The sequence below is a fragment of the Lontra canadensis genome, unplaced genomic scaffold (genome assembly GCF_010015895.1).
Source record: "Lontra canadensis isolate GAN:19392208 unplaced genomic scaffold, GSC_riverotter_1.0 scaffold41, whole genome shotgun sequence".
NCBI classification, from domain to species: Eukaryota; Metazoa; Chordata; class Mammalia; order Carnivora; family Mustelidae; genus Lontra; species Lontra canadensis.
This window is the reverse complement of record NW_022631035.1, coordinates 17,623,853-17,651,837: the sequence shown is the minus strand read 5'-3', so window position 1 is coordinate 17,651,837 and position 27,985 is coordinate 17,623,853. Positions and strand designations below refer to the sequence as shown.

Below are 27,985 nucleotides of genomic sequence, written 5' to 3'. Positions count from 1 at the left end.
GTCATCCAGCTATAGGGAAATGAAAGGTATTCTAGGTGAGGGAACAGCACAGCGAAGGCACAGAGGCAGGAAACAGCCTCATGCGTGTGGACTACTGAGAGTTTAGGGCAAGGAGAACAAAGAGTGGGAGGCCAACAGGTGGCAGCTGGGAAGCGGGTGTGGGGAACGCTGGAGAAATGCCAAGGTGGGCCAGTGGGTCATCCCACAAGAGGCTCTGCCACAGCATTACCAGCAAGGGAGCCCTCACTGCATCCTGGCCAAGGGCTCCAGACTAGGGGAGAATCCTGTTGAACCAGTTATTTCCCAGGTCCAGGATGCAGGTTTTGGTCATGACAGGGCATGTGCCTAGAGAGGGGTTAAGCCCAGGGAACTTCCCAGTTTTGAACACTGCTCATGGCCACAGAGACAGTGGTCCTTGCCTGCGCCCCCAAGAATTTCACAACAGCTTCCCACCATTGCTTTCATGCCCCATGGCGGACACTATTCCATGGGTGGCTCCAGAGGGAGGGGCCCTTAGGAAGGTGGGGAGGGGTATCCACTGACAGGGCTGTTTTTCTGCCTCAGATCGGATGCACTCCAAAGAAGGGGGGCCCTGTGCCAGGCTCAGCCCAGATTCAGTGTGCGTGTGTGTGTGTGTGTGTGTGTGTGTGTGTGTGTGTGTGTTGACGGGCTTGGGAGGAAAAAGATGCATTTGCCACCTGCTCCGGACTCTGAGAGATCAAGGCTTGGGGCTTCCGGCGTCAGGAGGGCCTGGCTAGGGGGAAGGCAGGAGGTAGTGGGTGAGCAGGTAGAGGAGGCCGGCAAGGCCCATGAGACCTGTCAGAACCCCGAGCCTCAGCGGCAGGTACTCCAAGGAGCGCTCCAGCTCCGCGTGCAGGAGGACAACCTGGCGTTTGGTGACGCTCCACTCCCCCGAGTTGTCTAGGACATGGCGGGCCATGCGGGCCTTGTCCTTCAGGGGCAGCTGGGCCTCGATCCGGGCCTCCGCGTCCTCCCGGCTCAGGCCATTCCGCTGCATCAGCCGCGCCAGCTGCGTGTCCCGATCACTGAGGGCAGGGGTGGGAGGGCTGCTCAGGCACTGCAGGCCCCAGCCTCCCTCCCACCGGCAAGCCACGGTGGGTGGGGGGTGGGGGGTGGGGGGTGGGCAGCCCCGCCCCTCCAATCTCTTTCAGGGACCTCGTCGCATTCGCAGGACCCTAGCAGCTGATGGGCTAGGAAGCAACTGATGGGCTCCGGAAGTCCCTGGGTGTCAACAGGAGGGGGAAGGGCTGCAGCGGCTCTCTCCCCCATCTGGGGGCTCCCTGCCTTGCCACTAGGCCTGCAATTTCCCAGTTATAAGCTGGGAAGATCTGGTCGTCTGGCGACGGCTACATCCTGAGTCCCTGGATGGCTGACCTTTACTGGCAGGCCTGTGCCTGCCAGCCGGTCGCTTCCTGTAGTTCCCCTGGGGCTTGGGCCTGCGGCATCCAACACAGCTTCCTGAGCTACCACAGGGACCCCTCTCCTTGCCTCCTCATCCTCACCCCTGGATACCGAGAGCCAAGAGAGTGCCTGCCAGGCTTGACGCCACTGACCCAGGGGGACCAGCCAGCCCCAAGGTGCTTCCCCGTGTAGCAAGGACTTGAGAGCTGGATCTGATCCTTGGGACAGGAAGAAGCATCACAGACAAAGCTAAACACCGCCCAGCCCCCCCGACTCCAAAGGAAATTCGAAGAATATGTCTTTTGCCCACTCTGACATTACCAGCTAGGCCCTTCCTCAGGAAACTTCCTGTCTTGCCTGTGGCCACACAGGACCCTCCAGGCTGTCCTCTGGAAGGGAGTCATCTCTAAGCTCCCTCTAGCTCCAAGGCTACCTGAGCCCCTCAGGGGTAACAAGAGGGAGCAGGCTCTGCTGTCTGGGGGCTGTCTGCTGAGCCATTAGGCCTGAGCTCTCCCCGAGGTAAGAAGAGAGAATCTGACCACTACTGTTTTGTCTCCTTTTAGGTGTGGCCTAGACCAGAGGGCCTCCTGGGATGTGAAGACACACCTTCCAAGGACAGACACAACCTGAACCCTGGTCAATTCTAATGCTGTTCAGCCCAGAATGTTCCAGAAAATCATTTCTGGCTGGCCGATCAGAGAAGACTTTGAAGGAGAATGGTATCTATACCAGCCTTAAAAAGTAAATTGGACTTCTGATTTCCTTTGTTACAGGGACAGTGTCCTGTCAAGATCATGAGGCCAGTTCCTACCTGGCTAAAAACAAGGACTGCCTCTTAGGGACCCTGTGAGCCTGGGGCTGGGGAAATCTGGGTGAACAGAGGTAGCTTAGAGCCACCTGGGAGGACATAGCCTTCAGAACGTGTGGCCTAGACTGGAGGGCTTCCTGGAACGTGAAGGCAGAGGTCCCTTGCAGCCCTTCCTGAAGCTCAGAGAGAGGCCCATATGCTCAGTTCAAGGACTGAAACTATTTGTGGGAAAAGGATTTTTACCCAAACCCTTACTCTGCGACTGGCCAGTTTCTCAAAAAATGTGAACAATCCCATTTGGGTACAATCCCATTTTGGTATTACATAGGTTTGGTAAATGCCTCCTATTATTTCAGACATGCCAGGGATACTCGGACAGTTGAAGGAATCCATGAGGGGATCTTTAGTCTTGTACTGTGTAGATCCCCTTAATGAAAAGCAAATAATCACTCCTTCCCAGGTCTCTGGCCTCTCTCTCGAGCCTGAAAGTGGGGCGTGAACAGCACCTGGGATTCCAGCAAAGGCACCTCCAGCTGGTGAGTAGCCCCGGAGGATCTCCGGCCCCATCCAGGGAACCCAACGCATCCGCCGGGAGCCACAGCTCGCTCTGCTCTTAGCGAACAGACTAAACCAGAAGGAAAGTGTGGCAAGGCAGGTGGGTGTGGGGTCCTCTGGCGACTGCAGATAGAACCAGTGTTCTCACCTCTGCTGGAAGACCCCCCCCCCTTTTTTTGATCCTCTGATGCAAAGTTCCAGTTGTATTAAGACTCCAAGGCAAATTCTTCATGGAGTGTGCTTGGCCTTCGCTGACAGTCTTTCACAGACAAGGAATAAAGAAGCCGAGAGGCTGCGAGTTTCCACGGGAGACACGGGCTGGGGGCTGAGGGTGGGGAGGAGCCGTGAGGATGCCTGAGACCAGGGCCTCCGTGGCAGCCCGCGGTGGGCAGCTGTGGGGGCGGGCAGGGCGAAGCTCAGGGCGTCAGCGCTCCAGGCCGTGCTCCGGTGGCGCTGGGAGCCTCCCACGCGCCCGTCTCTGGAGAGCCGCCCTGGGCCCAAAATACCCACAGAGCCGAGTACCCACCTCGGTGTGTGCGGTACTTGTGGGTGGCATCCAGGAAGTTTCTGGGAGGCGGACACATCCTACAGCCTCATCTACACTCACCCCCACTGGGACTGTGACTCATTTTCGCTGACGGTTTGATCTGGCTCTGTTTGCCAAACCCAGATTCTGGTTTGCGTCGTGTCCTGAGGGATTCTGAGAACAAAGCCCCCTCCTTAGTGGGACTCTTGACAGTTCGCTCCTGGCACAAGTCGGTTCACAGGGGCTGCCTGGGGCGGGGGTTGGGGGGGGATGGACCCTGGACACCCCCCCAAGTAACTCTCCCCTCGAGTTTCTCTTCTGTAATTCAGAAGGATCAGCTCCTGACCTAAACACCTCATGCTGAAAGGTAAACTTAGTGAAGGAGTAAATGTAGGAGCTGTCCGGAAAGGTGAGGAGGGAAAAGGTCTCCAGGGATTGAGAACATGGCAGCTCAGGGCATCTGGGCTGAAGTGCCCCCGAGAGCCAGCAGGGGGAGCCCCTCCCAAGCAACTAGAGATGCCTGGGGGCCTTCGCTTGGCACCTACTTGGGGAAATATCTGGGTCAGGTACAGAAGTCGTTCCTTTAGGTTCTGGGCACAGCCATCCAAATACCCAGGGCCTCCTGGTGGCCCTGTGGGGTAAGGGCAAAGGGATGTGGGCCATTCCGCAGGCAGATGCTTTACTCCAGGGGCCCACCTCTCCAGCCTTGGTCAGGCCAGGCCATGACGCACACTCACCAGTACACCACCACTGTGTGCTTCATGTACTTGAGCAGCTTCTTGGTCTCAAACAGCAGGGGGATGTCCAGAATCACATAGCGGTATCCTGGGGAGAAGCCGGGAAGCCCACAGTTCAATTCTGCAGGCAAATACTAAGGATGGTGTGTCAGGCTAGGGGATGGAGTAGAAGCCATTGGCCCCTACCATCGAGAGCTCCCTAGCAAAGGGGGAGACCCTACAAGGGTAGGCATAACCTGAACGCTTGCCAGTGCCAATGCCAATAAGAACAGAATGCTGCAGAGGTCGTTCCTGCCTAAGAGGATCAGAGAAGACCTTGCAGGAGGGATGGCATTGTACTGGCCTTGAAATGCAGGTAGGGCTTCTGATACTTGAACTTGAGTGTTTGGAGGTGAGGGTTCCAGGAATGGGGGACAGCAAAGCATCAGGGGCAGCGATGTTCTATTGCTCTGGCTGTGGAGGCCTTGCACCATGGGAGGCAAAGCTGAAGAAGAGAGCAGGGCAGGCACTAAGGGTTGAGTTCACTTTGATCTTGAACCTAAAGGGTTGTTATTTATGAGCAAGGAAATAACACAGAGTTGGAGGAGACTGGGGAGTTTCCAGGAGGAACTGGGCCCTTTCTGCCCTCCTTCACTCATCTTTGCTTAAAAAAACAAACAAAAGGGACGCCTGGGTGGCTCAGTTGGTTAAGCAGCTGCCTTCAGCTCAGGTCATGATCCCAGCGTCCTGGGATCGAGTCCCACATCAGGCTCCTTGCTCGTCAGGGAGCCTGCCTGCTTCTCCCTCTGCCTCTGCCTGCCATTCTGTCTGCCTGTGCTTGCTCTCTCTCCCTCTCTCTCTCTGACAAATAAATAAAATCTTAAAAAAAAAAAAAAACTACTTTAAAAAAACAAACAAAAAAACACCCACAAAAAAACAGAAGTGTGACTCCCTGTTGAAGAAGAGTCCCGCATGGCTATCTCTACCAACACTTCATGAGAGATTCATACCAGGGGCAGTGGCAGCAGCCCCAGGAAGGAAGAGGTGACTTCCCCACGTTGGAGGCGGGCCTCCAGCCAAGAACTACACAGATTGGTCTTGTTGTGGTGAGTGATTATGACTAAGAAAATATAAGTCACATGGCTGGCCCTCCAGATACAATCCAAGGCCAGTCAAGGGTAGTACCCTCACCCATGGTGACAGGACGTGTACCTGGGCTGCTCATCCCCCAAATGTCACTGTCTCCACACCCCTAGTTCTCTTTGGGCCAGTGTCTACCGTGTGTGTGTAAAAAGCTGGCAGGGGTCCAGGAGCCATGAGGGAAAGGGCTGGGTACTGCCTCTGTCCAGAGATGCCTGCCTGGCTTGGATGGTATCCCCCCCACAAACACTTCCAACCACAGCCAGACACACACACGGGACAGGGAGGACGGCCCAATCTACTGGGGCTCCTGGTCCCCAGGATCTGCTGCTTGGGAAGCCCAAGAAAAACCTTGAGTTGAACAAGGGGGTTAGGAGAATGGGCTCTGATGACACACCTGGGTTTGCAGCAACCCCCCCACCTCGCCCTTTCCCACCATATGATTTTGGGCCCCTGAACAAACCTCATCTGTGTGAAGGTTACCTCCCTCCCAGGAAGGTGGTAAGGATCAAACGAGCGAAGGCTTGTAAACCACTCAGCACCTCACCCAGATACTCCCAAGTGCTCCATAAATGATGATTATTATTACTACCATTCCCTGGAAGAAGGGGGGGGGGCCCACAGTTCCCGCTCCCCCACTCCCCTCCCAGCTCAGAGCAGAAGCCAAAAACAGACCCTCTCTGGGCCTCTTATCTCCCATTCCTGCTCTGCCCCCACCCGTCCCTGTCCCCACACTGTCCTTTCTCCTCGGCCCCTCTCGGGAGCTTGTGGCCAGCTCTTTGGTTCACCGGCAAAGGGCTATTCAGCTGTCGCATCCCTCCTGCTTGATAAGCTCAGCAAACTATCCTGACTCTATGAAGACATCCGTCTGCCTACACAGAGACCTCCCCAGCAGCTGGTGATCTTATCTGACGTTTGATTATACCAACTTTGACAGTTGTATTTGTTATACTCATCAGGGAAAAACTGGGACTGTGGAAGCCACAGCTGTCGTCCCCATTTTTCACCTTATCGAGCTGAAAAGAGCTTTCTGGCTTTTATTTGAGTGGTGGTGGTTGGGGAGAGGGGAGGCGGGGTGGATGACACAGCAGGAGAACTCTGGAGCGGGTGACATTATCCGCTGCTTGATTTCAGAAGGGGAGAGCCGCCACGCCGCCTCCAAACCCTACAGATGTACTTGCAACTGGCCGGGGAGTGAACGCGGAAAGGGCATCATGGAGAGACAGAAGGCTTTGCTCCGGGGTGGGGGCCGGGAGGGGTCCTCATGCAGACACAAGACGCAGGACAAAGGCAAAAAGAGTCCAGAGACTCTCCTTGAGGAAGGATAAAGGGAGGGAGGTCTGCAGCAAGGTCCTGAGACACAGAGCAAGCCAGTTCAGCAGGGAGGATGCCTTGAGCCCCCTCTGGCCTCAGCCAGAGCCGGGGAAAGGGGATGGGGCTGGGGGAGGTTGACACCGTGGACGTCTGTCAAGTCCTCTCTTTCCTTCTGAAGGGAGGTGCAGGCCAGAGGAAGATGGGGTGGGGAGAGGTTCCCCACTCCACATGAGAACTTGAGAATAAGGTCAGGATCACAGCCACGAGAAAACCTAGAAGGCTCCCCCATACCCTCCAGGAACAAAGTCTCAGCATTGTGACTGGTGATGGGGAGAGAAGCAGCCAGGCTTTCCATTCTGACACCCGGGCTGGTGGCCATTTATACCAGAGGCTGGCAGGTGGATCTGCAGGGACCCCAGGCCAGCCTCCCGCCTGATCTGAAGCCACTGTCCTCTGCTCCTTCTCCACTGCTGGTGACTGACCCCACCCTGCACCTGATCACGTCACCCTGGCCCAAAACCCCCCTAAGAACAGGGCTGGCACTGGAGCTAGAGCTTGGGAAAGGCTGCCAACCTCCAGAAGGTTCTTGCCAGCTGAGCACAGACCCTGGCTTTTCACTGTCCCTTCTTCCAGTCCCAGCACACGCCAAGCTAACTCTCTCCACTGAGCCCTCACCCCAAAAGACTAGCCTCTGTATAGGACCCTCCCACCCCCCATCACCCTGTACCTGCCCTGGCCATTCTGGGCCCTCCCCAGGGTCCAGTCTGCAAACTTACTTTCCCAGGCAGCCTGACCAGCACCAAATCTGACTCCGACCATGGTTCATACCAGGTGGCGATCGATGGTTACTGATGCGGACCCAGTCCCCCCGAATAGCTTCTTGAGGTTGGCATTATTAACCTCACTGTGCAGGGGAGGGGCTGGCTCATTTGACAAAGTCACGCAGCTAGAAGCTATGAGGCCAGGATTGAAACTCAGGTCTCCAGACTCCACCATTTGTCAGCTGATATTACTCCCAACCCTGCTAGAAAAATCAACTTAACTTCCTGGGGATCGCAGCTCAAAAGCCTCAAGTGTCTCTTCTCACTCAATTGTCAACCTCTTTAAATGCTGAGGAACATGAGCGCCTTTCCTCTGGGGCTGCGTGGGGCTCTGCGTGGAGGGTGCAAAGGCCAGCCAGCTCCCCTTCTCCCTGGCCAACCTCTCAACAGAGGAGGAGGGCCCTGGCCCTGGAAGAAGAGGGTTCTGCCTCACCCCTGTCCCACACCCTGGGTCTTACCTCGGAGGAAATACTTGAAGGTCTCCTTCATCATTTCCTTGCGGATTTCGGGGTGGGTGATGGTGTTGAGCAGATGCCGCCGGTCGGGCTGGTTAAAGATCAGGTCCCCCAGGACTTTGCGATTGATGTCACCGTTCTCCAGCAAGACCTCGGTGCCAAAGGCTTCCACGATGCGCCGGTGGGCGGGGTATCCTGGCTGGACCACTGTGCATGAGGTGGGGGCTGGGTCACTCTCTAGAGCCCCCAGGCCAGCCGGAGGTTCCCAAATGACTAGAGGCCAAAGGATGGGGGAACCCACGGGTGCATCTTATATTCGGAGCAAAAACCAAAAGAGAGGAGGGAAAGGAGTTGCAAAGGAGAGCAGAGTGCATGGAACCCCTCGAGTGGGTCACAGGGTGAGGTGAAGGAGAGGGACGAGGACATGGGGGGCAGGGAATAGAAAATCAGACCACGGCCGACAGGAAAGCCTTGCCATCCTCCAAGGCCTTGAAAGGACTTAGAAAAAAGGGAGACATGATGGCAGAAAGGGGTATAGGGGAGCTGCTGTGCAGGGTCCCGCCGCCTGCCCCTCCCAACTCACCATGGCGGGCGATGACATCAACGTCAATCACCGCACAGCCCAGCTGTTGGAACACCTGGATCACTGAGCTCTTGCCCGAGGCAATGCCCCCCGTGAGGCCCACCAGGAACATCTTCCCAGGAGACAGGAGGCCGGTGAGAATGCCAAACCAGGAGTCAAGGAATCACCGGAGTAGGGCACGCTTGGCTGGTTGGGATGCCCCGTCCCAGGAATGCCAGAAGGACCTGTCTGAGGACAACAGTGGGCCTGATGAGTGTTGAGCCTGAAGCCCCAGCGCGGGGGTTGTGGGGGCGGGTAGGCAAAGGAGCGGAAGGGAGATGCGGCCTGCCCAGTCAGAGTGTTGTTCTGAGATTGGGCAACTCTGGATCCATGCTAAGAGAGAAGACTCTTTCAGGACGGGCCTGCAGTAGTCTTTAGAAAGCATTCATAAACAAGACAAACCAACACGGTGCAAATTTAGCAACCAAAATGCTGGGTAAGCAGAAGAATGTCAGGTGCTGTTAAGCAGAGTGCTTTCTGGAAGCAGCAGTGCCCGGCTGCAGGCAAATTTTGTGTCGGAAGGGGACACCTGTCCCTCTGTGGGGAATCCAAGGCACTTTCCAGATGCCCACAGAGCGCCCCTTCTGGCCTTCACTTTATAGTCTGGGACCCTGAGGCTCCCGGGGAAGACGGTCCTGCCTGCCCACCCCTCAGCACCAGCACTGTCTGGGTGTCCGAGAAGAAATCTCTCTTCTCAACCAGAAGCGGCCCAGATGGGGAGCTTGGAGGAAGCGATGGCTCGGGGGCCAGGAGGCCTGAGGGTCAGAGGAGTGCGGAACTTGCCCGGGAGGACTGCGAGGGAAGGATGACAGCCTGCGGGAGGGAACCCTGAGCTGGCTCGGACGCCTCTTCAGAGCCCATTTCTCCATGTACTTAGGATGCCGTGAGACCCTGGACAAGTCACCTGTCTCTCGGAACCTCAGTGTTCTCATCCATAAAACAGGGGTGACAGAACCTATCTCCTAAGGCTTTTTGTAGAGCAAATGAGAAAATGCACTGGAAGCCCTCAGGACATTGTCATTTCCATGGGGAATGTCCAGGGGAGGAAGTGAGGACAGAGACGTGGGATGGAAGGTGGATGCCCAAGTCACACTGCAAGGCACGGAGACTAAAACAGATATTCATGAAGTAACGTCTTCACATTCTTATAGCCTCAGACTATCTCACAAAAGATTTTTTTAAAGTAATGTTGTATTTTCTGGAGTAAACAGGGTTCAGGGTTACCGTGTCTCGGACTTTGCTCCCAGGCTGTTAGAAATAAAATTGAAGGCCAGACTCCCCCATCCCTCCCTCAGCATCAAGTCACTTTTCCAGGACCTTGATATCTGTCATGGGACTTTTTTTTTTTTTTTTTAAATGGCAGATTTACTGTCCTAATTACACTTTGCTTGAGCTTATACCGAAATGAGTTTGCCTCCCCTGAGGACGCACCAAGTGACAGGGGGAGGCAGCAGCTCGGGTGTGGGTGGTGAGGGGACCAACCCAGAAGTTTAAATTTGCCCAGGCTCGCTCTCCCAGGGCAGCCAGCAGAGGAGAGATGAGAATGCCCACGAGAGTCGTCATCCGAATGCAGAGACCTAACTCAGTCATTGAACCATTTGCGAAGCATTTCTCCTTAACCTCTGTGACCAGGAGCGGCCCCCAGGTGGTCTCCCTCCAGCTGTCACAGAGAGGACTTAAGGATAGGGTTCTGTTGTCAAAAATTTTTTTTTTCTTTTGTTCACTCAGCTGAAGCTTTGAAATGGAAAATCCAGCAACTGCATTGTAATCCCAGCTCTGTCCTGTTGTCCCTAAAGCTGTCAGCTTGCCTCTCCTCTGCAGAAGACCAGTCTGGAAGAATGGGAGCGGAACCTGAGAAGAGACAGTGGCGGAGGGAAGGGGCAAGGGCCAATTCGCCACTGGGCCCTGGCCCCTCACTGCTGAAAGGGAGCCACTGTCACCTGGACACCCAACTTGGCCAGACTTGGCTGAGGGGGCCCAGCAGAGCCTGTGACCTCAGCTCCTGTCCCTTCACAGGACCAGGACCCCTCCCGAGACGCGCTGAATCGGAAAGTCTAGTGATGAGACAGCTCTGCTGTGTCCCAGGCTTGGAATCGACTCTGCCTCTTCGTTTACAGTGAGGAGATGACGGACCAGAGAGAGGAAGGCACTTACCCAGGGCCACAGCTCTGAGTGGAGCCTGAGATGAATTCAGGGCTCCCATCTCTGAGTCTAGACTCCTGCCTTAACAGACTCAGGAAATGAAAAATTAATTTATCTTTAAGAGAAAATAAGGACGGTGACTATGGCTATACGCAAATCAATTCAGAGCCCAAGAAAAATGATTTCTAGATGATCATACTGGTGTTTTCCCTCTGCAGAACAGGGGGTGAGGTATTACGGCAGCCACCAGAGCATGGATGTCAACTCCAGGCTCCGCTCTGTCCCAGACTCTTGGGGTAACTTAATGAGTAGCTTCCCTTCTCTGCGCTTTCGACGACCATCTGTGGAAACAGACCAACAGCTGCTTGGCCTCTGTCAGGAAGGCCAAGGGGATGGAGGAGCACGTGCCCTGGGAGGCTGTGGGCCCCCAGCTGAAAGGGGCCAGACAAAAAACAGCTGTTCCCGTCCAAAAAGCCGTGGCCAACTCATTCCTCCGCTCACCGTGGGCGGAGCGCCTCTGTGCCTCGCAGCTCTGCATTGGGGACCTCTCGGGTAGCCAGAGGAAAACTTTTAGGTCTTGCCCCCCCAGGAAAACTGGAGGAAGAGACAGTAACAAATGAAAGCAGCCAAGAAGAACAGAGCAGCAAGAGGGCAGCCAGAGTAATCACACGGTACTCACCCAGGGCCTGGATGTGTGTGTGTGTGTGTGTGTGTGTGTGTGTGTGTGTGTGTGTTCGTGCACGTGCAGACCCACTCACAGGCCTGCTCACGGACCTGCCCAGGGAGGGAGCTGCAGTGAGCAAGAGAAGAGCCCACGGACCCTCACGGCTTAGCAAGGAGGAAAAGAAGGCTGAGGTTCCAACCACCCCTAAGGCTCACCTAGACCCGTCCCCAGCTCCTCCCCAGGGAGACCCACGGAGAAGTGACCCCCTCTGGTAACCTGTGCCCCTGACCCCGCTCCTGCTCTGGCACAGAAGTCCTTGTTCGGAATCTGCTCGTTTCCCCTCATTCCACCGCCATGTACACGCAAGCAATGGGAACGTCACGGCAACTCCGAAACCTGGCCCTGATCTGAATCCCCTACGAAACTTCAGAGAAGTTCCACCCTATAGTCCCAGCCAGCTCAGCATCAGAACCGCTGCTACAGTGGAAGGTTAGGGGCACCTGGGTGGGTGGCTCAGTCGTCTGCCTCCGGCTCAGGTTATGATCCCAGGGTCCTGGGATCGAGCCCCTCATCAGGCTGCCTGCTTGGCGGGAAGCCTGCTTCTCACTCTCCCTCTGCCTGCTGCTCCCCCTACTTGTGCTCGCTCTGTGTCAAATAAATAAAACCTTTTTAAAAATAATAAAAATAAAAACAATAAAAATAAAATGGAAGGTTATAGATCGTAAGTCAGGAAGCCCGGCTCCCAGTCTCTCTGCATTCTATGTGACAGTGGGAGCCTCCTCATCGGCCTGGCCCAGGATGGAGAGTGCTCCGTAAATGACAAAAAGCTGATCCCCCAAATGCCTGCCCCTTCCCCTCATCTGGACCTCAGTCTCCACACCTGTGAGCAAGGGCCTGATGCTAACTGGGGCTTTCTTCCTCCCTTTTGTGGTGTGGCACTTCCCAGAGCTGTCAGGAGAGGTTCGCCTGGGTGACCAATGAGTGATGAGGCCGCTGGTGGCCCAGGAATCCTCCTCCTCAATACCAAAAGCTGTTCCCAGAGCCACTTGGCCAGAGGAGGAAGGAGACACCAAGTCCCATGGTAACCGAGAAAGCCAATGTCCCGCACAAGAGAACGGGAGCTGGAAAGGATCCCAGGCCTGGCTGCATCGGCCAACGCGGACCTCCAAGCCCAGGGAAGCCACATCCAAGTCCTTTCTTCTCCCTCGTTCTCCCTGTCTGGGGGAAAGACAGCAGGGTGTAAAGAAAAGGCTTGGTTGGGGTGCCTGAGTGGCTCAGTGGGTTAAAGCCTCTGCCTTCGGCTCAGGTCATGATCTCAGGGTCCTGGGATCAAGCCCCACATCAGGCTCTCTGCTCAGCGGGGAGCCTACTTCCCCTCTCTCTCTGCCTGCCTCTCTGCCTACTTGTGATCTGTATGTCAAATAAATAAATAAACTCTTAAAAAAAGAAAAAGAAAAAGAAAAGGGTTGGGACTTGAGTCACAGAGGTGGGGTCTGTAGTCTGTGAATTGAGGAGCAAATTTCGCTGTGTTCTGTAAATGTGTGTGGGGGGGTTCCGTCTTGGGAGCTGCCCTAAACCGCCTTTCATTTTTCACCTCTTGGGCCCCAACAGCCCAGAGAAGACAAAGAAAGAGCATTCAAGGAAGAATAGTCTTGGGGCGCCTGGCTGGATCGGTCAGTGGAGTGTGCGATTCTTGGTCTCGGGGTTGTGAGTCTGAGCCCCATGGTAGGTGTAGAGATTACTTAAATAAAACCTTTCGGGGCGCCTGGGTGGCTCAGAGGGTTAAGCCTCTGCCTTCAGCTCAGGTCATGATCTCAGGGTTTTGGGATCAAGCCCCGCATCAGGCTCTCTGCTCAGCAGGGAGGCTGCTTCCCCCTCCCTGCCTGTCTCTCTGCCTACTTTTGATTTCTCTCTGTCAAATAAATAAATTCTTCTAAAAAAGAAAAATCTTAAAAAAAAAGTCTCTCTTGAAATCTTCTCTGCTGGTGTCTCATAGGGAAAAATGTGAGTAGGCTGCTTCATGGGTCTCCAGACACAAAACCCTGCCGCCCCTTGCTGTCTGTCCTAGTCCCGACTCCACTAGGCCCACCCTCCAAACCTAAGTCCCATCCCCTGCACCTAGACCTCTGCAGTGACCCCCTCCAGCCCCTGTCTGGCTTCTCCCAAGATGCCCAAGGTCATGGCTTCAAGTGGACTTCGGATCCTGTCACTCTCCTGCTTAAAACCTTCTTTGCCTTCTTCCCTCTCCTCCTATCCTCCTAGACTCTCTGCCAGCCCGCTCACTTCCCGGCTAACTCCCCTGGGTTTATTCTGCATTCATTTCTTCAGCCAATCAGGAACCAGGCCCTGCTCAAGACAAGAGGGCCAGCCGCCTCCAAGCAAAGCCTCCCAGTCTACTGTGGGAGGTGGGGGGGGGTGCAAGGGCAGAAACAATAAACTTACAATATGTATGATGTCGGGGGGGGAGCATATCAAGAGCAACGAGGGTCATTGTCTTTTTTTTTTTTTTTTTTTTTAAAGATTTCATTTATTTATTAGAGAGAGAGAGCACGCACACCAGTGGGTGGGATGGGGCAGTGGGAGAGGCAGAGAATGTCCAGCAGGCTCCATGCTGAGCACAGAGCCCAACTCGGGGCTTGATCTCAGGACCCTGAGATCATGACCTGAGCTGAAACCAAGAGTCAGGTGCTTAACCGACTGGGCTACTGAGGCGCCCTGGGGGGTCATCGTCTTAAATCAGGACCCAGGAGGTCTAAGTGAGGACCTGAAAGCAGCAAGAGGGCACATCACATCACAGCTCCACTCAGAGCAGCCTTGTCCATCCCCCCACTCGAATCAGGCCCCTGACCTCTCTCTGTGCCATTCTTTTCCTTACCTGTACCCGTCATGGTTGTGTGACTGTTTCCAACATGTTAAATAAGATAAGCTCCACTAGGCCATGAGCCATGCCCTTTCCAACGCTTTGTCTCCGGCATCTAACATAGCATCCAGTATCCGTCACGTACCAGGTGAGTGATACAGGTCAAGTTACTTAGACTTCCGTTGACTCAGTTTCTTCATCCGTGAAATGGAGCTAATGGCACCTACCCTGAGTCGCTGTGAAGAGTAGAAGACTTCATACATATCGAGTGTTTCATTCTAAGTGCCTGGCATACACTCTGCCTAGCACTCACCAATGTTCCCTATTAGTTCTGAGAAAATGTTTGAAAGCTTTTTATAGAATGAACTGAATAAGCCCATGACTACGGAAGGGGACAGAAAATACTTGGGGTCACATCTCCTGTCAGTGGCAAGGGGGAGGCTGGAACCAACCTCCCAGCCTGCTCCCTTTTCCATGAGAACATGTTACCTGAGGACAGTATATCCCTCTGGGTTGGGGGCGGGGAGGAAACGAACAAAACACCCCATGGGTTAAACAGAATAAGAAACTGATACCTGAACGGACACTCTTTCCTCCCTGGGGAGAGCTCTCAGGACTTAGCATGGAAGCAAGTTCTGTTGCTTTGCATCTCCCAATCAACAGCCCCTACCTGCCTGTGCCAGGGGCCGGGACTTGGCTCCCTCATTAGCTTGCAGCCTCCTTTCCTCCTCCTCCTGCAGCCTCCCAGGATTTCTCACTGGACATGCCTGACCTGCCAGACGCTTCTCCTTCGAACTGCTTTCCAAAGGGGATGTATCCATTTTGCTCCAATGATCAATATAATCATTCATGAAAACGAGTCATTCCCTGCCTTGGGACCCAATTATTTTCTCGTGGAACCAGTGGCTGCAAAAATATATTGTTTTCCAGTTAACTAATAAGTGCTATTTTTTTTTTTTTAAAGATTTTATTTATTTATTTGACAGACAGAGATCACAAGTAGGCAGAGAGGCAGGCAGAGAGAGGAAGGGAAGCAGGCTCCCTGCTGAGCAGAGAGCCCGATGCGGGACTCGATCCCAGGACCCCGAGACCATGACCCGAGCCGAAGGCAGAGGCTTAACCCACTGAGCCACCCAGGCGTCCCAATAAGTGCTATTTTTATCTATGGTTTCCCTCCTCCTAATCTTTCATTACTGGGGAGAGGCTGCGGTTTAAACCTCAGTCCAAGTTCTCGTCTCAGCGCATAAGTCACTACCTCCTCCAAGCTGCCGATTACCTGGAGGGAGCCACAAAAGAAGGTACTGGCCGTCTCCCTTCTCCCCTGCCAACAGCAAGGGAAGGGGAGGGAACAGGTCACTCTTCTCAAGCACTCTCCAAGCACAACCCATCAGTTCGGGAGTGTTTACCGGTCGCCAGGGAGGCTGTTTGCACTGGACTACTATGCCGGTGCTCAGGCAGAAGGATCACAGGGAATGCCAGCTCTCAGAGGCTTCAGAGGTACAGAGGCCTCAGCTGGGATCTCAGCTCTGTCCTTAACCAGCTGTGTGGCCTTGCATAACTTTATAGCATTGTGGCTTCGTTCCTTGCATACAAAATGTGATTAATAATGACGACTCATGGGTTTTGTCAGGATTGAATGAGGTGACATGTATCACAGTCACCTCCTCTTCCCCCACACAGTGTGTGACACGTCACAGTCATTGCAAGCTACTCCACTTCCACAAAGGGCATCTTCACCCTCTCAGTTGCTCAGGCCAAAAACTTTGGTGTCCTCCTGGCTCCTTGCTCACAATCTTCATCCCACCCACTAGCGCCCCCTGCTGGCTATGCTCCCAGCTACCTTCACAACCCAGGGAGATCCCTCTCAGTCCTTCCACCACCAGTCTTGCTCCTGGATTTGCAGTAGCGTCTGAGCTTTCTTGCTGTCACCTTTGCTCCCCAACTGTCTGCTCATGATATAGCAGCCAGTGCGGGCCTTTAAAAATGCAAATCCAATCATTTCACGCCTCTGCTCAAAACCCTCCAATGGTTCCTCTCTCACGTAGAGCACAAGCCAAGTCCTTACAGGGTCCTACAGGGGCACCACAATGGATGCAGGGAAGGCAACTCTGTTCCCAGCACCTCCTACCACTCTCCCCCTTAATCTCAGCCCTCCAGGCACACTGGTCGCCTTGCTGCTCCTTGACTATGTCAAGCATACTCCCACCTTGGATCTGTGGATATGCTGGTCCTTCCACATGGAAAGCTCTTCACCCAGAGGGCTGCATGACTAACACCCTCCTCCGTCTGACCATCACCCTTTCAGAGGCTGTCCCGAATGTATAAGACAGCACCCTCATTTCACTCTCTGGTCTCCTCACGGTTCCACTTTTCTTCATAGCAATTACCAAGTTATCACTACATCATGACACATTACGTATCCACGTGTTCATCTACTGTAATATGCCTCGCCCCAGAATCTGGGCACTACTGTATCCAAGGGGCTGAAAACAGGGCCTGACAAGTAGAAGGCCCTCAAAAACATCCGTTGAATGAATACATAAAGCATGCAGAAAAATGTCCAGCTCATAGGTAAGCAGGAACTTCATATTAACTATTTTAGTTTTTATTTTATTTATTTTTTTTTAAAGATTTTATTTATTTATTTGACAGACAGAAATCACAAGTAGACAGAGAGGCAGACAGAGAGAGAGAGGAGGAAGCAGGCTTCCCGCTGAGCAGAGAGCCCGATGCGGGGCTCGATCCCAGGACCCTGAGATCATGACCTGAACTGAAGTCAGACGTTTAGCCAACCGAGCCACCCAGGCGACCCTCAAAATTAACTATTTTAAAATAACAGCATATCTGCTTCAGAAAACCTACCATGAGAACCACAAAACCTCTTCCACATCACTTCCGCCTCCTACCTTTCTGGGATGACAATATCTTGGACTCACAGATGAGGAAACTGAGGCAGAGAGTGCCTAGGAAAGCGAGGTTTCCAGGACACAGGACACTAGAGTATAAGAAATAGCTGCTGGGGTGGCTCGACCGGTTAAGTGGCCAGCTGACTCTGGGTTTCAGTTGGGGTCATGGGCACAGGGTCGAGGGATGGAACCCTGTGTGTGTGCATGTGGGGGGGCGTGCTCGCAGCTCAATGCAGTCTACAGAGTCTGCTTGGGGCTCTTTCCCTCTTCTCCTCCCTCCCCCACTTACACAAGCTCACACAAGCGCTTGCGCACACTCACACAAGCACTTGCGCACACTCACTCTCTAAAATAAATAAATAAAATCTTAAAAAAAAAAAAAAGAATGGGGGGTGCCTGGGTGGCTCAGTGGGTTAATTAATTAAGCGTCTGTCTTCAGCTCAGTTCGTGATCCCGGGTGGGATTGAGTTCCACATTGGGCTTCTTGCTCCACAGGCAGCCTGCTTCTCCCTCAGCCTCTGGTTCTCATGAATAAATAAATAAAATCTTTAAAAAAAAAAAAAAAGAGTAGCCACCCACAATCTGAGCACTGTCCATGTGCCAGGGATATCCCTCATCCCGTCTGACCAGTAAAACTACCCAGTGAAGTCAGTTCTTTGGTTTATGCCCATTCTAAAGGTGAGGAAATTAAAGCTAAAAGAAGTCAGATATTTGTGGGGCGCCTGGGTGGCTCAGTCGTTAAGTGTCTGCCTTCGGCTCAGGTCGTGATCCCGGGGTCCTGGGGTGGAGCCCTCCATCGGGCTCCCTGCTCGCCGGGAAGCCTGCTTCTTCTTCTCCCACTCACCCTGCTTGTGTTCCCTCTCTCGCTGTCTCTCTGTCAAATAAATAAATAAAATCTTAAGAAGAAAAAAAAAAGAGATTTTTGCATGGTAGATCCTGGACGCCTGGGGAATGCTTAAAGATCTTCCAAGGGGCACAGAGGCACAGTGTACGAGGAATACATTTCCCATGCAATGCCCACAGCCTCTACCAATGGGTACAGACCAGCTTTGGAACATGCCTGCATCCTCTCCTTTCCCAGGTCTCCCTTTACCCTGCCCCATCTCCCAGGTTTCAAAGAAAGGCACAACTACCCACCCAGGCCAAACTCTTACTAAGGTGCACTGTCCCTAGTGCAAAATTCCCCTGGCACCACCAAGGGGCACTTGGAACCATCAGTGTTCATGCTGAGGATATGTCTGCCTACGGTGACTGCGTAACCAATGCTTCTGCTGAGTCAGGTGGCGTCCAAATCTTTGAATAAGGTTCAAGGGGGACCTGAAAGAACTGTGTACTGGAAGGTCATTAATAATTGATTTCAGGGGCGCCTGGGTTAGCTCAGTCATTAGGCATCTGCCTTGGGCTCAGGTCGTGATCCCGGAGTCCAGGGATCAAGCCCCCATCGGGCTCCTTACTCAGTGAGGAGCCTGATTCTCCTTCTCCCACTCCCCCTGCTTCTGTTCCCTCTCTCGCTGTGTCTCTCTGTCAAAAAAATAAATAAATAAATAGGGTCTTTAAAAATAAATAAATAATTGATTTTAATGACATTATCACTGTGGGGTTTTTGGGCCCATAACTCAGAGGATGTTCAAGGAACTGAGTAATGTTACCACAACAAAATTCCTTCAAGTCCTACGTACTTACATGAACCAACTTTTTCAGCACTACTCGTCACAAATTAAAGCTCTGCTCATTCTAGCAAACATACATGAACTTTAAATACACACAGGAACTGTTAAAAGCTCCACTTATTAAGAAAAGCATTTCAAATTAAACTTATGTTTAACAATTGATCAAAAACCAGGTGTTTTGATCAACTGTATATTTTACAACGATAAAAACTCAATCCAGGAGAAATTATTTAATATTATGACCACAAGACAATTTTCAAAATGTTTTAGTTTCAATTTTTTTGTTGTTTGTTGCAGAGAAGTAGGACGACAAACCAAAGGCTTTCGAGCATAAAATGTATCATACTAGAAAAAAATTCTGGGGAGGAAATTAGGTAGAAATAGAAGTTGGAGGAACAATAGCAATGCAAAATTTCAAAGGTTAAACTGGTTTGTAATTTTTTTAGAGGATAAGAGAAATCAAATCACTATGGTATTGAAATTCCATTGCAGATTTACATGCCTGAAATGTAAATGAAAGTTTCATTTTAATGCCTGAAATGTAAATGAAAAAGTTTCATTTTTAAAGTGTCTAATATTTACAATTACCAGAAATCATATCCTTTGCAAATATCAGAGAAAATTTTTAGCTATCTAAAAACATGCCCGCGGCTAGTTTTCAAAACAAACCAAAGTTCACTGCTTACCTGCCTTCAGTTACCAGCCCTAATATTTTCTCCTAAGGCAAGGCACCAAGAAAGGATCTGAACCCTTTAAATGTATTACTCAGGAGGACGGATTCAGACCTTGCACAAGACCGAAGAGGATCCGGTGGGAATTTATGGCCCTTCGAAGAGAAAACCACCCCAACCGGCCTGTCTACTTTCTATTCATCAGTCAAGAGCTCTAGTATTGCCCAAGACCTAGGTCCGCATCCAGCCAAATCCATCTGATTTATCCTGGTAAATATCAGCCACCACTCTCCCCGCTCCCCGCCCCCGCAAACACTCCCCATCCCTGAAAACCTATATTCAAAGGCTTCAATTTCCCCATCTTTAAAATTAGGACTTAATGTCAATGTTCACTCAGGTGATAATTTTCCCATAACTAAGGGAGAAATAAAACTTCATAGGTAAACTCAATGACAGAGGTGTCAATGTCTCCATTTGGGAACCTGGGGAAGGAAGAAAAGTAGGGGCCAGGGCCCCTCTTTACTAGAGGATGAGTGGGAATCTCAATGCGGTCACCCAGGCCTGGTGGGAGGCGGGGGTGGGGGGCGCGGCCTTCCCTAAAACTCGATAACCAGTCCAGCCTCCTGGGAAAAAGGAAAGTGGAGGCCAAGCCCTGTCTTAAAGACGGAGATAATCACTCAGCCAAACAGCAGTACCCTTTTAATCTACCCTATGAGATGGGTATCAGATGAGCAAACTGTAAGTTGGAAAGGTACGCAGCTTCATAAAACTGGAAAGGGCAAACGCTGAATACAAAAATAAAACAGACCTGACCACAAAGTTCTGAAGCATAGCGGCTTTGGACTGAACCTGCGTTTGAACCCACAATTTCTGCCGCAATTCTAGCCGTAAACCTTTGTCCATTTCCACAGCTGTAAAAGAGGGGAAGCAACACCTTGCGTGGCAGGGCTGCTGTCAAGGCAATGAACCAGGGAAGCCAAAGCGTTCGACGCAGCGGCTGCTACATAGTATGTGCTCAACAGACTGCAGCCGAGCTTTGGAAAAACAAGGCGCGCACTGCCCGTACCACCGCGGAGAGCCACCGGTGCGCCTCGGCCGGGCTTCGGGGCGCCCTAGAGCCAGGCCCGGCGCCGCGCCGCGGGGCCCCGGGGGTGGACCCAGCCCTCTGGGACCAAGCAGTCCCGGGGCGCCAACCTCCCGGGCGCCACCGTCCGTTCCAATCCCCCGCCCCCACCCTGCGCCGGGCCGTTTCCACGCGCCCGCGCGGCGCGCTACGTACCCGACGCCTCTGACCCGGCCTGGGCCGCCGCCGCTCGCCCAATCTCTGCGGCGCTTACTGGGTGGCTCCCGGCGGGCGGGTGGGGCCTCGGGAGCGCGCGCATGTGGACCGGACGTCCGGTCGGCGGGAAGCGTGGGCGGGAAGCCGCGCTGTCCCCTACGCTGGGCAGGGTGGGCGTCGCGGGTCGTTCCCCTTTCCGAGTCAGAGCCCTCCCCGCCGAGGGAAAAAAGAAAAACAAACAAAAAGCCCCGGAAAGTCCTAGCTTCAAACTCGGGCTTTGGCCACCTCCGGCTGTGCGGCCCCTGGCAATGGCTACGGCAGGTAACCGAGCGCCTCCAGCCCAACAGGTCCTAAGAGCACTGTGTAGCCATCAGCTCATTGAATTTTCACAGGTGGATACTGACACCGTCCGCGTTTCACACAAGAGGCAACTGATTCTCGGAAGTTAATCCGTTTGCTCTCTTACAGTGTCAGTTGGCTGTAGAGCTCATTCTGTCCGGGCAAGCCCAGCAAGTCACTTAGCCTCTCACCCCGTCTCCGCTATTAAAGTGGGGATAAATGGCCACTAGGCTGTTTGTTGAAAGCATGAGAAATACACAACACCTAACGGTGCCTCATATATAGCAGATGGTCCTTACCCTGCTTCCTTGCCCTCTCCCTAAATACCTCTGCTTTCTGCTTTCTTTTTATTTTTTTTTTTAAGACTTTATTTGACGGAGATCACAAGTAGAGGCAGGCAGAGAGAGAGGAGGAAGCAGGCTCCCTGCTGAGCAGAGAGCCCCATGGGCTCCATCCCAGAACCCTGAGATCGTGACCTGAGCCGAAAACAGAGGCTTAACCCACTGAGCCACCCAGGCGCCCTTAAGGTAGGAATCTTGTCTATCTTCACCAGGAATATCCCCAGTGCCTGGAACAGTGCCTAGCACAGTAGGGATCAGATACATTGAAGAAGTAATTCAACATCTTTCTCTGACCACTCCAGTCCCTGAAACCTTTCCTCTTCATGTCAACACCACTGGTTGCCATCGCCCAATAAATAGGCTTGCATTTCATCATCAAAGGGCCCATTTGGTCCAAACACCAATCCAGCATTTGAATCTTCTCTACATCTGGCATCTAAGCTTGGCCATGCCCAGTGTCAGGGAACTGTTTTATTTTACTATTTTTTTTAAAGATTTTATTTATTTATTTGACAGAGAGACACAGTGAGAGAGGGAGCACAAGCAGGGGGAGTGGGAGAGGGAGAAGCAGGCTTCCCCCAGAGCAGAGAGCCTGATGCAGGGCTCAGTCCCAGGACCCTGGGATCATGACCTGAGCCAAAGGCAGACGCTTAACCACTGAACCACCCAGGTGCCCCGGGAACTGTTTTTCAAGAGAGCTTCATGCTGTCCAAATTTGAAGTCCAGTCCTGACAGTAAGAAAGTTTTTCCTTAGATAATACAATTATCTCCCCTACTTCTAACCTGTGGGATCATGCAGCCCAATTCCCATTCCATAAGGCCAGATCTAACCAGTCCTGTTTCCTTTTTGCATCAAACAATTTACAGATAACCTAGCTTTGTGGTTCTGAACCTTGTCCCTACTCCTGTCACATCAGAGGGATACACAACTCCCAACTGTGGCTGCCATGGCAATGACAAGGATAGGAATACACCTTCCCCTCTCTCAAATTAGCAACCTCTTCTTGGGGCATATTGTTAGGAAACCCCTGCAGATGATCCTGCTTTTCCCAGACACTGTCTTACGGTATTGTGAGCACTAGTGTACAGGCCGGGCCTTGTCTTTTTTTTTTTTTTTTTTTCCCGGGGCCTTGTCTTTTAAGTAGGCATCCTTGTGGTTCAATGGGCCTATAGGAGCTGCAACTCTGCTCTGCATCTCTGCTGGGATGATCCCAGAGGAAAGGCTGAAGGATGCCACAGGGCCCTCAACCCAAGTACATCCTTGGAACTGAAGTTCTGCCTTAGTGGTTTGGAGCTGATGCCATTAAGGGCTTTTTCGATTCCAACACATATTCTCTTTTTATTCAGGATAGCAATAATAAACTGGCTCTAGCTGCTTACACGGTCTCACTTCATCCTGACAATGACCTGCATCTCAGTCACCTCTGTGTCCTTGGCATTAAGCACGATACATGGAATATGGTGCTGCTTCAAGTTGTTTAAGAACCACCCTCTGAGTCCGAGAGGGATGACTCTTTTGACTCCTTGGTCTTTGACTCTTGGCTCTTAAAATTAAACTAACTTTCCGTATGTTTATTTTAAATAAATATTAATATGCAATTAAATTTATATTGCACCTTACAAATACCATTAATATTTATCCTTTATTAAACAGCTTCAGGGGGAAAAAAAAAACAACCTCCCATAGGTTGTCACCAGGTGAAAGATAAAGTCCAAACTTTTTACCCTGAAACTTAAGGCCTTCTGTGACCTGGCCCCGATCACCCCTCTAGACATATGTCTCACCATATGTCTCACCATATGTTCTCTCTTGGGGAAGGCCAAGAAAAAAAGTGATATAGTTATTTGCACCAGACTTAGTGTTAAAACACCAGGTTCAAGTCTAAATTCAGACTAAGTAGCACTGAAATTTCAGACTAATCACTGAACTTCTTGTTTTCTCATGGTAAAATGGGAGTAACGCCTGCCCTGTTCATTGCACAGTGTCAAGCGAGACAGTTGATGGTGGGGATCAAAGAAACAGTGTGCTAGCACATTCTGTGAGCAATAAACACTATACAAACACAATGGGTCACCATACTGCCTGTTCCTGCCTCTGCCCTTTCCCTGTAATGTTTCCACACCTGAAGCCTTTAACCCTTCCTTCTCACCATTCATTCACACATTAAGTAATCCAACAAATATTGAGGGCCCACTCTGTGCTAGCCCAAACGATACAGGAAAATCCAACAAATTTCCTGCCTTCAGGGGACACAGGAGAAAATGGTTGCAAACTGTACAACCACACAAACAAAAAAGTAAAACCACACCTGTGAGCCAGCTCAGGGGTAGATCCACATGGCCCCCAGAAATTATAACTGAGGATCTGGCACTTAAGTTGCCTCCAAGGCCAAGTTCAAAGTCTGCTTTTCTCCTTTCTAACAATGGTGACCCAAAGATCTGCACCCCCCGTGCCCCACCCCAAACTTCAGTTAATTTATCTCTCCAGCTCATTTAATCATACCCAGTCAGGCCTTGTTATTTTTTCAAATTGCACCTGGTTTTCCCAACTTCACTGAGCAGGGCATGGCTGGCACACTTTAAATCCCACAGATTTAAGCCACAGAAGGCTGGACCCACTGCATTCCAGACCCATGTGTCAGGAGCTATCATAGGAAGGAAGGGTACCCTTCCTGAAAGTGAGTTCCAGGAGAGACAGGAAGCTGCCCAAGATCACCTTATTCACAACTGAGCACACTAGCCCTGTTCCTCAGAGAAAAACTCTCCTCCTTAGGACAGACAGGCTGCTGCCTAGTATGATCTTTCAATGACAAAAATTTCATCCTCATTTCAGAGGCAACGTGGGGGATTTGGGGGGTAGGGAAAAAAAATGAAACAAGATGGGATCAGGAGGGAGACAAACCATAAGAGACTTTTTTTTTTTTTTTTTAATCTCACAAAACAAACAGGGTTGCTGGGCGGAGGCGGGAGGGAGAGGGTGGTTGGGTTATGGACATTGGGGAGGATATGTGCTATGGTGAGTGCTGTGAGGTGTGTAAGCCTGAAGATTCACAGACCCGTACCCCTGGGGCAAATAATACATTATATGTTAATAAAAAAATCAAAAATTAAAAAAAATTAAATTAAAAAATTTCATCCTCTCTCTCCCCAGCTAAAAATCTTTCAGCAGCTTTCAAGAGTCCTCAGGATAAAGCCCAACCCCCTCAGCATGGCCTCCACATCCATTCCTGGTCTGACTCCTGACTGCCTGTTGTCTCAGTCTCCAAAAGGCTCATATAATTCTTGCTGTGGGACCTCAAGAGCACCCACTCTTAGGCAGCTGGACTTGCCCCTACCCGCTGCCCCATTTTTCTGGCTCCCCTTTGAAAACTCAGCTCAGCCATCTTTTCGTCCAGAACCTCTCTCCCCAGGATAAGGGTGCCCCCAGGCTGAGCTACATTTGATGTTCCCACTCTCTCACACACTGTACCGTAAAAGTCAGTCTATGTAGCTACCAACGTGTGGAGTGAAGCCAGGATAGGAACGACTGTGTTGTTCTATCCCTCATTCTCTAGTTCCTGCCATGGAGCCTGGCGTATGGTGAGTGCCCCCAAGGTGTTGGAAAAATGAACCACAACCTGGTTCATGCTTTCTTAGGCCCATTAAAAGAAATGAATCTCTGATATGCTGGGAGTACAGCAAGGGCCTTGATCTGTGATGGACATCATGAGAAAGTTTTTCTTTGATCATCACAGGGAATGCTGAGTTCCTGGGAAGGGATATGATGATTTAGTAGATACTGACGGTCTCAGACACTTCACTAAGTGTTTTGCCTGCATCGTCTCATAAGTGAGGACATTGAGGCTCAGAGAGGTAAAGTGACTTGCCTAAGGTCACTCATCAGGCAGCGGTAGATTCACAGACCTGTACCCCTGGGGCTAATAATACATGATATGTTAATAAAAAATCAAAATTTTTTATTTTTTAGAATTTAGAACCCGAGAGTTAGACTCTGAAGTATGTTCTCTTAATCACTATAGTCTTCTGTCTCCAGTAACAACTGTGAAGGGATAGCAGAGGTATCCACAGTGGGAGTAAACTCTAGAATCTGCAGGATTTCATGGGCACATTCCTCAGCCACCCTTTGGGCTCTGCTGTACCTCTCTGCCTTTGTAGAGTGTTTCTGCCAGAATGGGGAGGATAGAAAGAGCCAGCAGGGCTAGATGGGAAAATCCTGCTATTTTAATGTGATGAGGCACTCCGGAAGCTGAGAAAGTTTACCTTGGAAAAAAGAATTTCAGGGAACCAGATATTAATGGAAGAATATGTAATAATTATGTAGAGAGACACAGGATCATAAGCTTCCATTTAACTTCAGAAGGCTGAACTTGGCCAACTTTCCACCAATAAGAACTGTCTGAAAGTAGAAGGCTTTCTGTTAAAGGGGGCGGAGGGGGTAACGGGGAGAAACAAATATGAGAACTTTTGGAATTCCAAGACACTATCCACAAACCCAATTTAGGAAACTGTCCCAACGTGACAATAAACTCAAAAGTAAACTTACATTCCAAAATCACACGTGGCAATATTCAAGTTTTCAGCAGTCATTTAAAAAAAGGTAACACATACACTCAATTTCTTTTTAAAAATATAACACATTTTATTACAGATTAATAACAGATTCTACAAAATCTAAGTGAGCATTCTAACTTGAAAGATCCTAACAGAGGGGGAATAACTGCCTTTCAGGTACCTTTGAACTCTGAAATTCTCAGAGGCGCTGGATTCCAGAACTTTGGACTGGGACTTGCATTCTGAGCTTGGACATGACAGTCACATTGCCTGTCTACCTCCCAGAAGGGCTCTCCACTGAGCAAAAACTGCTCAGTTTGGAGTAAAATACAAGGCAGTGTCTTTCTTAAGCTCTAAACCGCAAGAACGGCAGGGTTCACAGTGGACCCTGTAATCACTCTGCCCTGGTCATGTTTCATTAGCTTTTGTTCAACCTCTGCTTATCTGTGAGAAAAGAAAATACAGGGTTGGGAATTAGAAGACCTGATGCAGTTTCTGGTTCTGCTACTAAGTATCATTGTTAGGTGGTGGTGGTTGTTTTGCTGCAAGCTCAATTTTCTCAAGTCCCCTTCCCTACCTACTTTACAAGGTCACATGGCCTATAAGCCAAACATTTAGAAATCAAATTCATCTAACACATATATATAAGGCTTCATCATCATCATCTCTGGTGTCTTCCTCTGGCCTGCAGCTGCACAGAATACATCATACGGACAGCAGTCTTGGTCCTGGAGAGATGAGTGTGGGTGACAGCACTCAGTCTGAGTGGATGTCCTTCCCTTCTAAAGTCCGATATAAATGACTGGGGATTATCTGCTGTTTGGGATCACATTTTTTTTTTAAAGATTTTTTATTTTATTTATTTGACAAACAGAGATCACAAGTAGGCAGTGAGGCAGGCAGAGAGAGAGGGGAAAACAGGCTCCCTGCCGATCTGAAAGCCCGATGCGGGGCTTGATCCCAGGACCCTGAGATTATGACCGGAGCCGAAGGCAGAGGCTTTAACCCACTGAGCCACCCAGGCGCCCCTGGGATCACATTTACTTCTGTGCCTGCCACTGAGAAAAACGAAGAACTGACAATATTTAGCTCTATTTTGTTTTGTTTCCCTGAGTCATATGGGAGTGTTTCTTCCCACTTTCTCCCTCTTTCCACGTTGAGAGTTTCCCAATGGCAAAGATCATTCCTCTTTCTGACCACGGAGCTCTCTGAGGATAAGAACATGTCCTTCCCGTACAGCCCACAATCCAACCTGAATGGGGAATCCCTAGAAATGGGAACCATGTCTTCAGGTGCTGGCCTCAAGCCTCAGATGCAATTACTCAAAAACACTGGGGTGAGACCCAAGGGACTGAAGCATTGAGTCAATGCTAAAACTAGATTGAGATGTCACCATTACTTTCTAATAACTTATTTTCAAGCAGACAATGGAACTTTTGTAGTGATAGAGAATTCAGAGGGCCGAAGGGCAGACGGATCCAAATTTGTACACTGATTTTGGCACTTGCTTTGTACTGAGCGGTTTACCAAGCAATCTGGGCCACATTTCTTCGTCTGTGCCGAAGGGGGATAATACAACAACGCATCTTCTCGGCTTGTTGAGAGGATTAAATGAGATATACGAAAAACCTTACCCCAGACTCTGGCATATAAAGTGCTCATTAAAAAGTGCATGTGGAGAATCCTAGGGACGGTGTGAGCTTCGTGGAGAGCAGTTGCTGGAGGCCAAGAAGCGGCAAAGCCGAACTAAGCAGTCAGGTCTCCTGGCTCAGGATCAGTGCTCCACACACCGCATCCACCGTCTCTCAAAAGGCCTCGAACTCCCGACAACCGGGGCCGCCTGGAGTCCCGAGGGAGGAAAGGGGGCCAGGAGCCAATCTGGCTGCTTACAACCAAGGCTCTGCAAGAAGGCCCGACGCATTCGGGCTCCCGATGGGTAGCACCCGCAGGCCTCAGGCCTCATTACTTACCCGGTAATGGTAACGGTCCTTAACGGCAGCCAATAACGGCTCACCTGTGGCCCAGGCACTGGCAAGGGCAGGCTGAGGTCAAACCTTGGATTTTGGCGCCTCATCCCGAAACCCTAAGCAAGCATCGAACTACAATTCCCAGTACGCCACGCGCCTCCCGGTCGCGGAGCGTCGGCCCCGCCAACCTTGGGTCCCTTCTTCCCTCGAAACGCG

At 51.3% G+C, this 27,985-nt stretch overlaps 1 protein-coding gene across 4 annotated transcripts; it reads right to left on the bottom strand.

Moving 5' to 3' along the window:
* DCAKD (dephospho-CoA kinase domain containing) lies at positions 1-27,979 on the bottom strand. Of its 4 annotated transcripts, none has more exons than XM_032871007.1 (5): positions 27,773-27,979; positions 8,341-8,568; positions 7,761-7,964; positions 4,049-4,136; positions 1-1,046 (listed from the first exon to the last, which is right to left on the bottom strand). In XM_032871007.1, the coding sequence occupies exons 2-5, from the start codon at positions 8,450-8,452 to the stop codon at positions 755-757; spliced, it is 696 nt and encodes a 231-aa protein (XP_032726898.1). In that variant the 5' UTR covers positions 8,453-8,568; positions 27,773-27,979; the 3' UTR covers positions 1-754. The 4 variants fall into 4 exon arrangements, with proteins under 4 accessions (XP_032726898.1, XP_032726900.1, XP_032726897.1 ...); XM_032871009.1 differs by having other exon boundaries at positions 8,341-8,564; XM_032871006.1 differs by lacking the exon at positions 27,773-27,979 and adding an exon at positions 20,572-20,685.
* Positions 27,980-27,985: the final 6 nt, after the last annotated feature.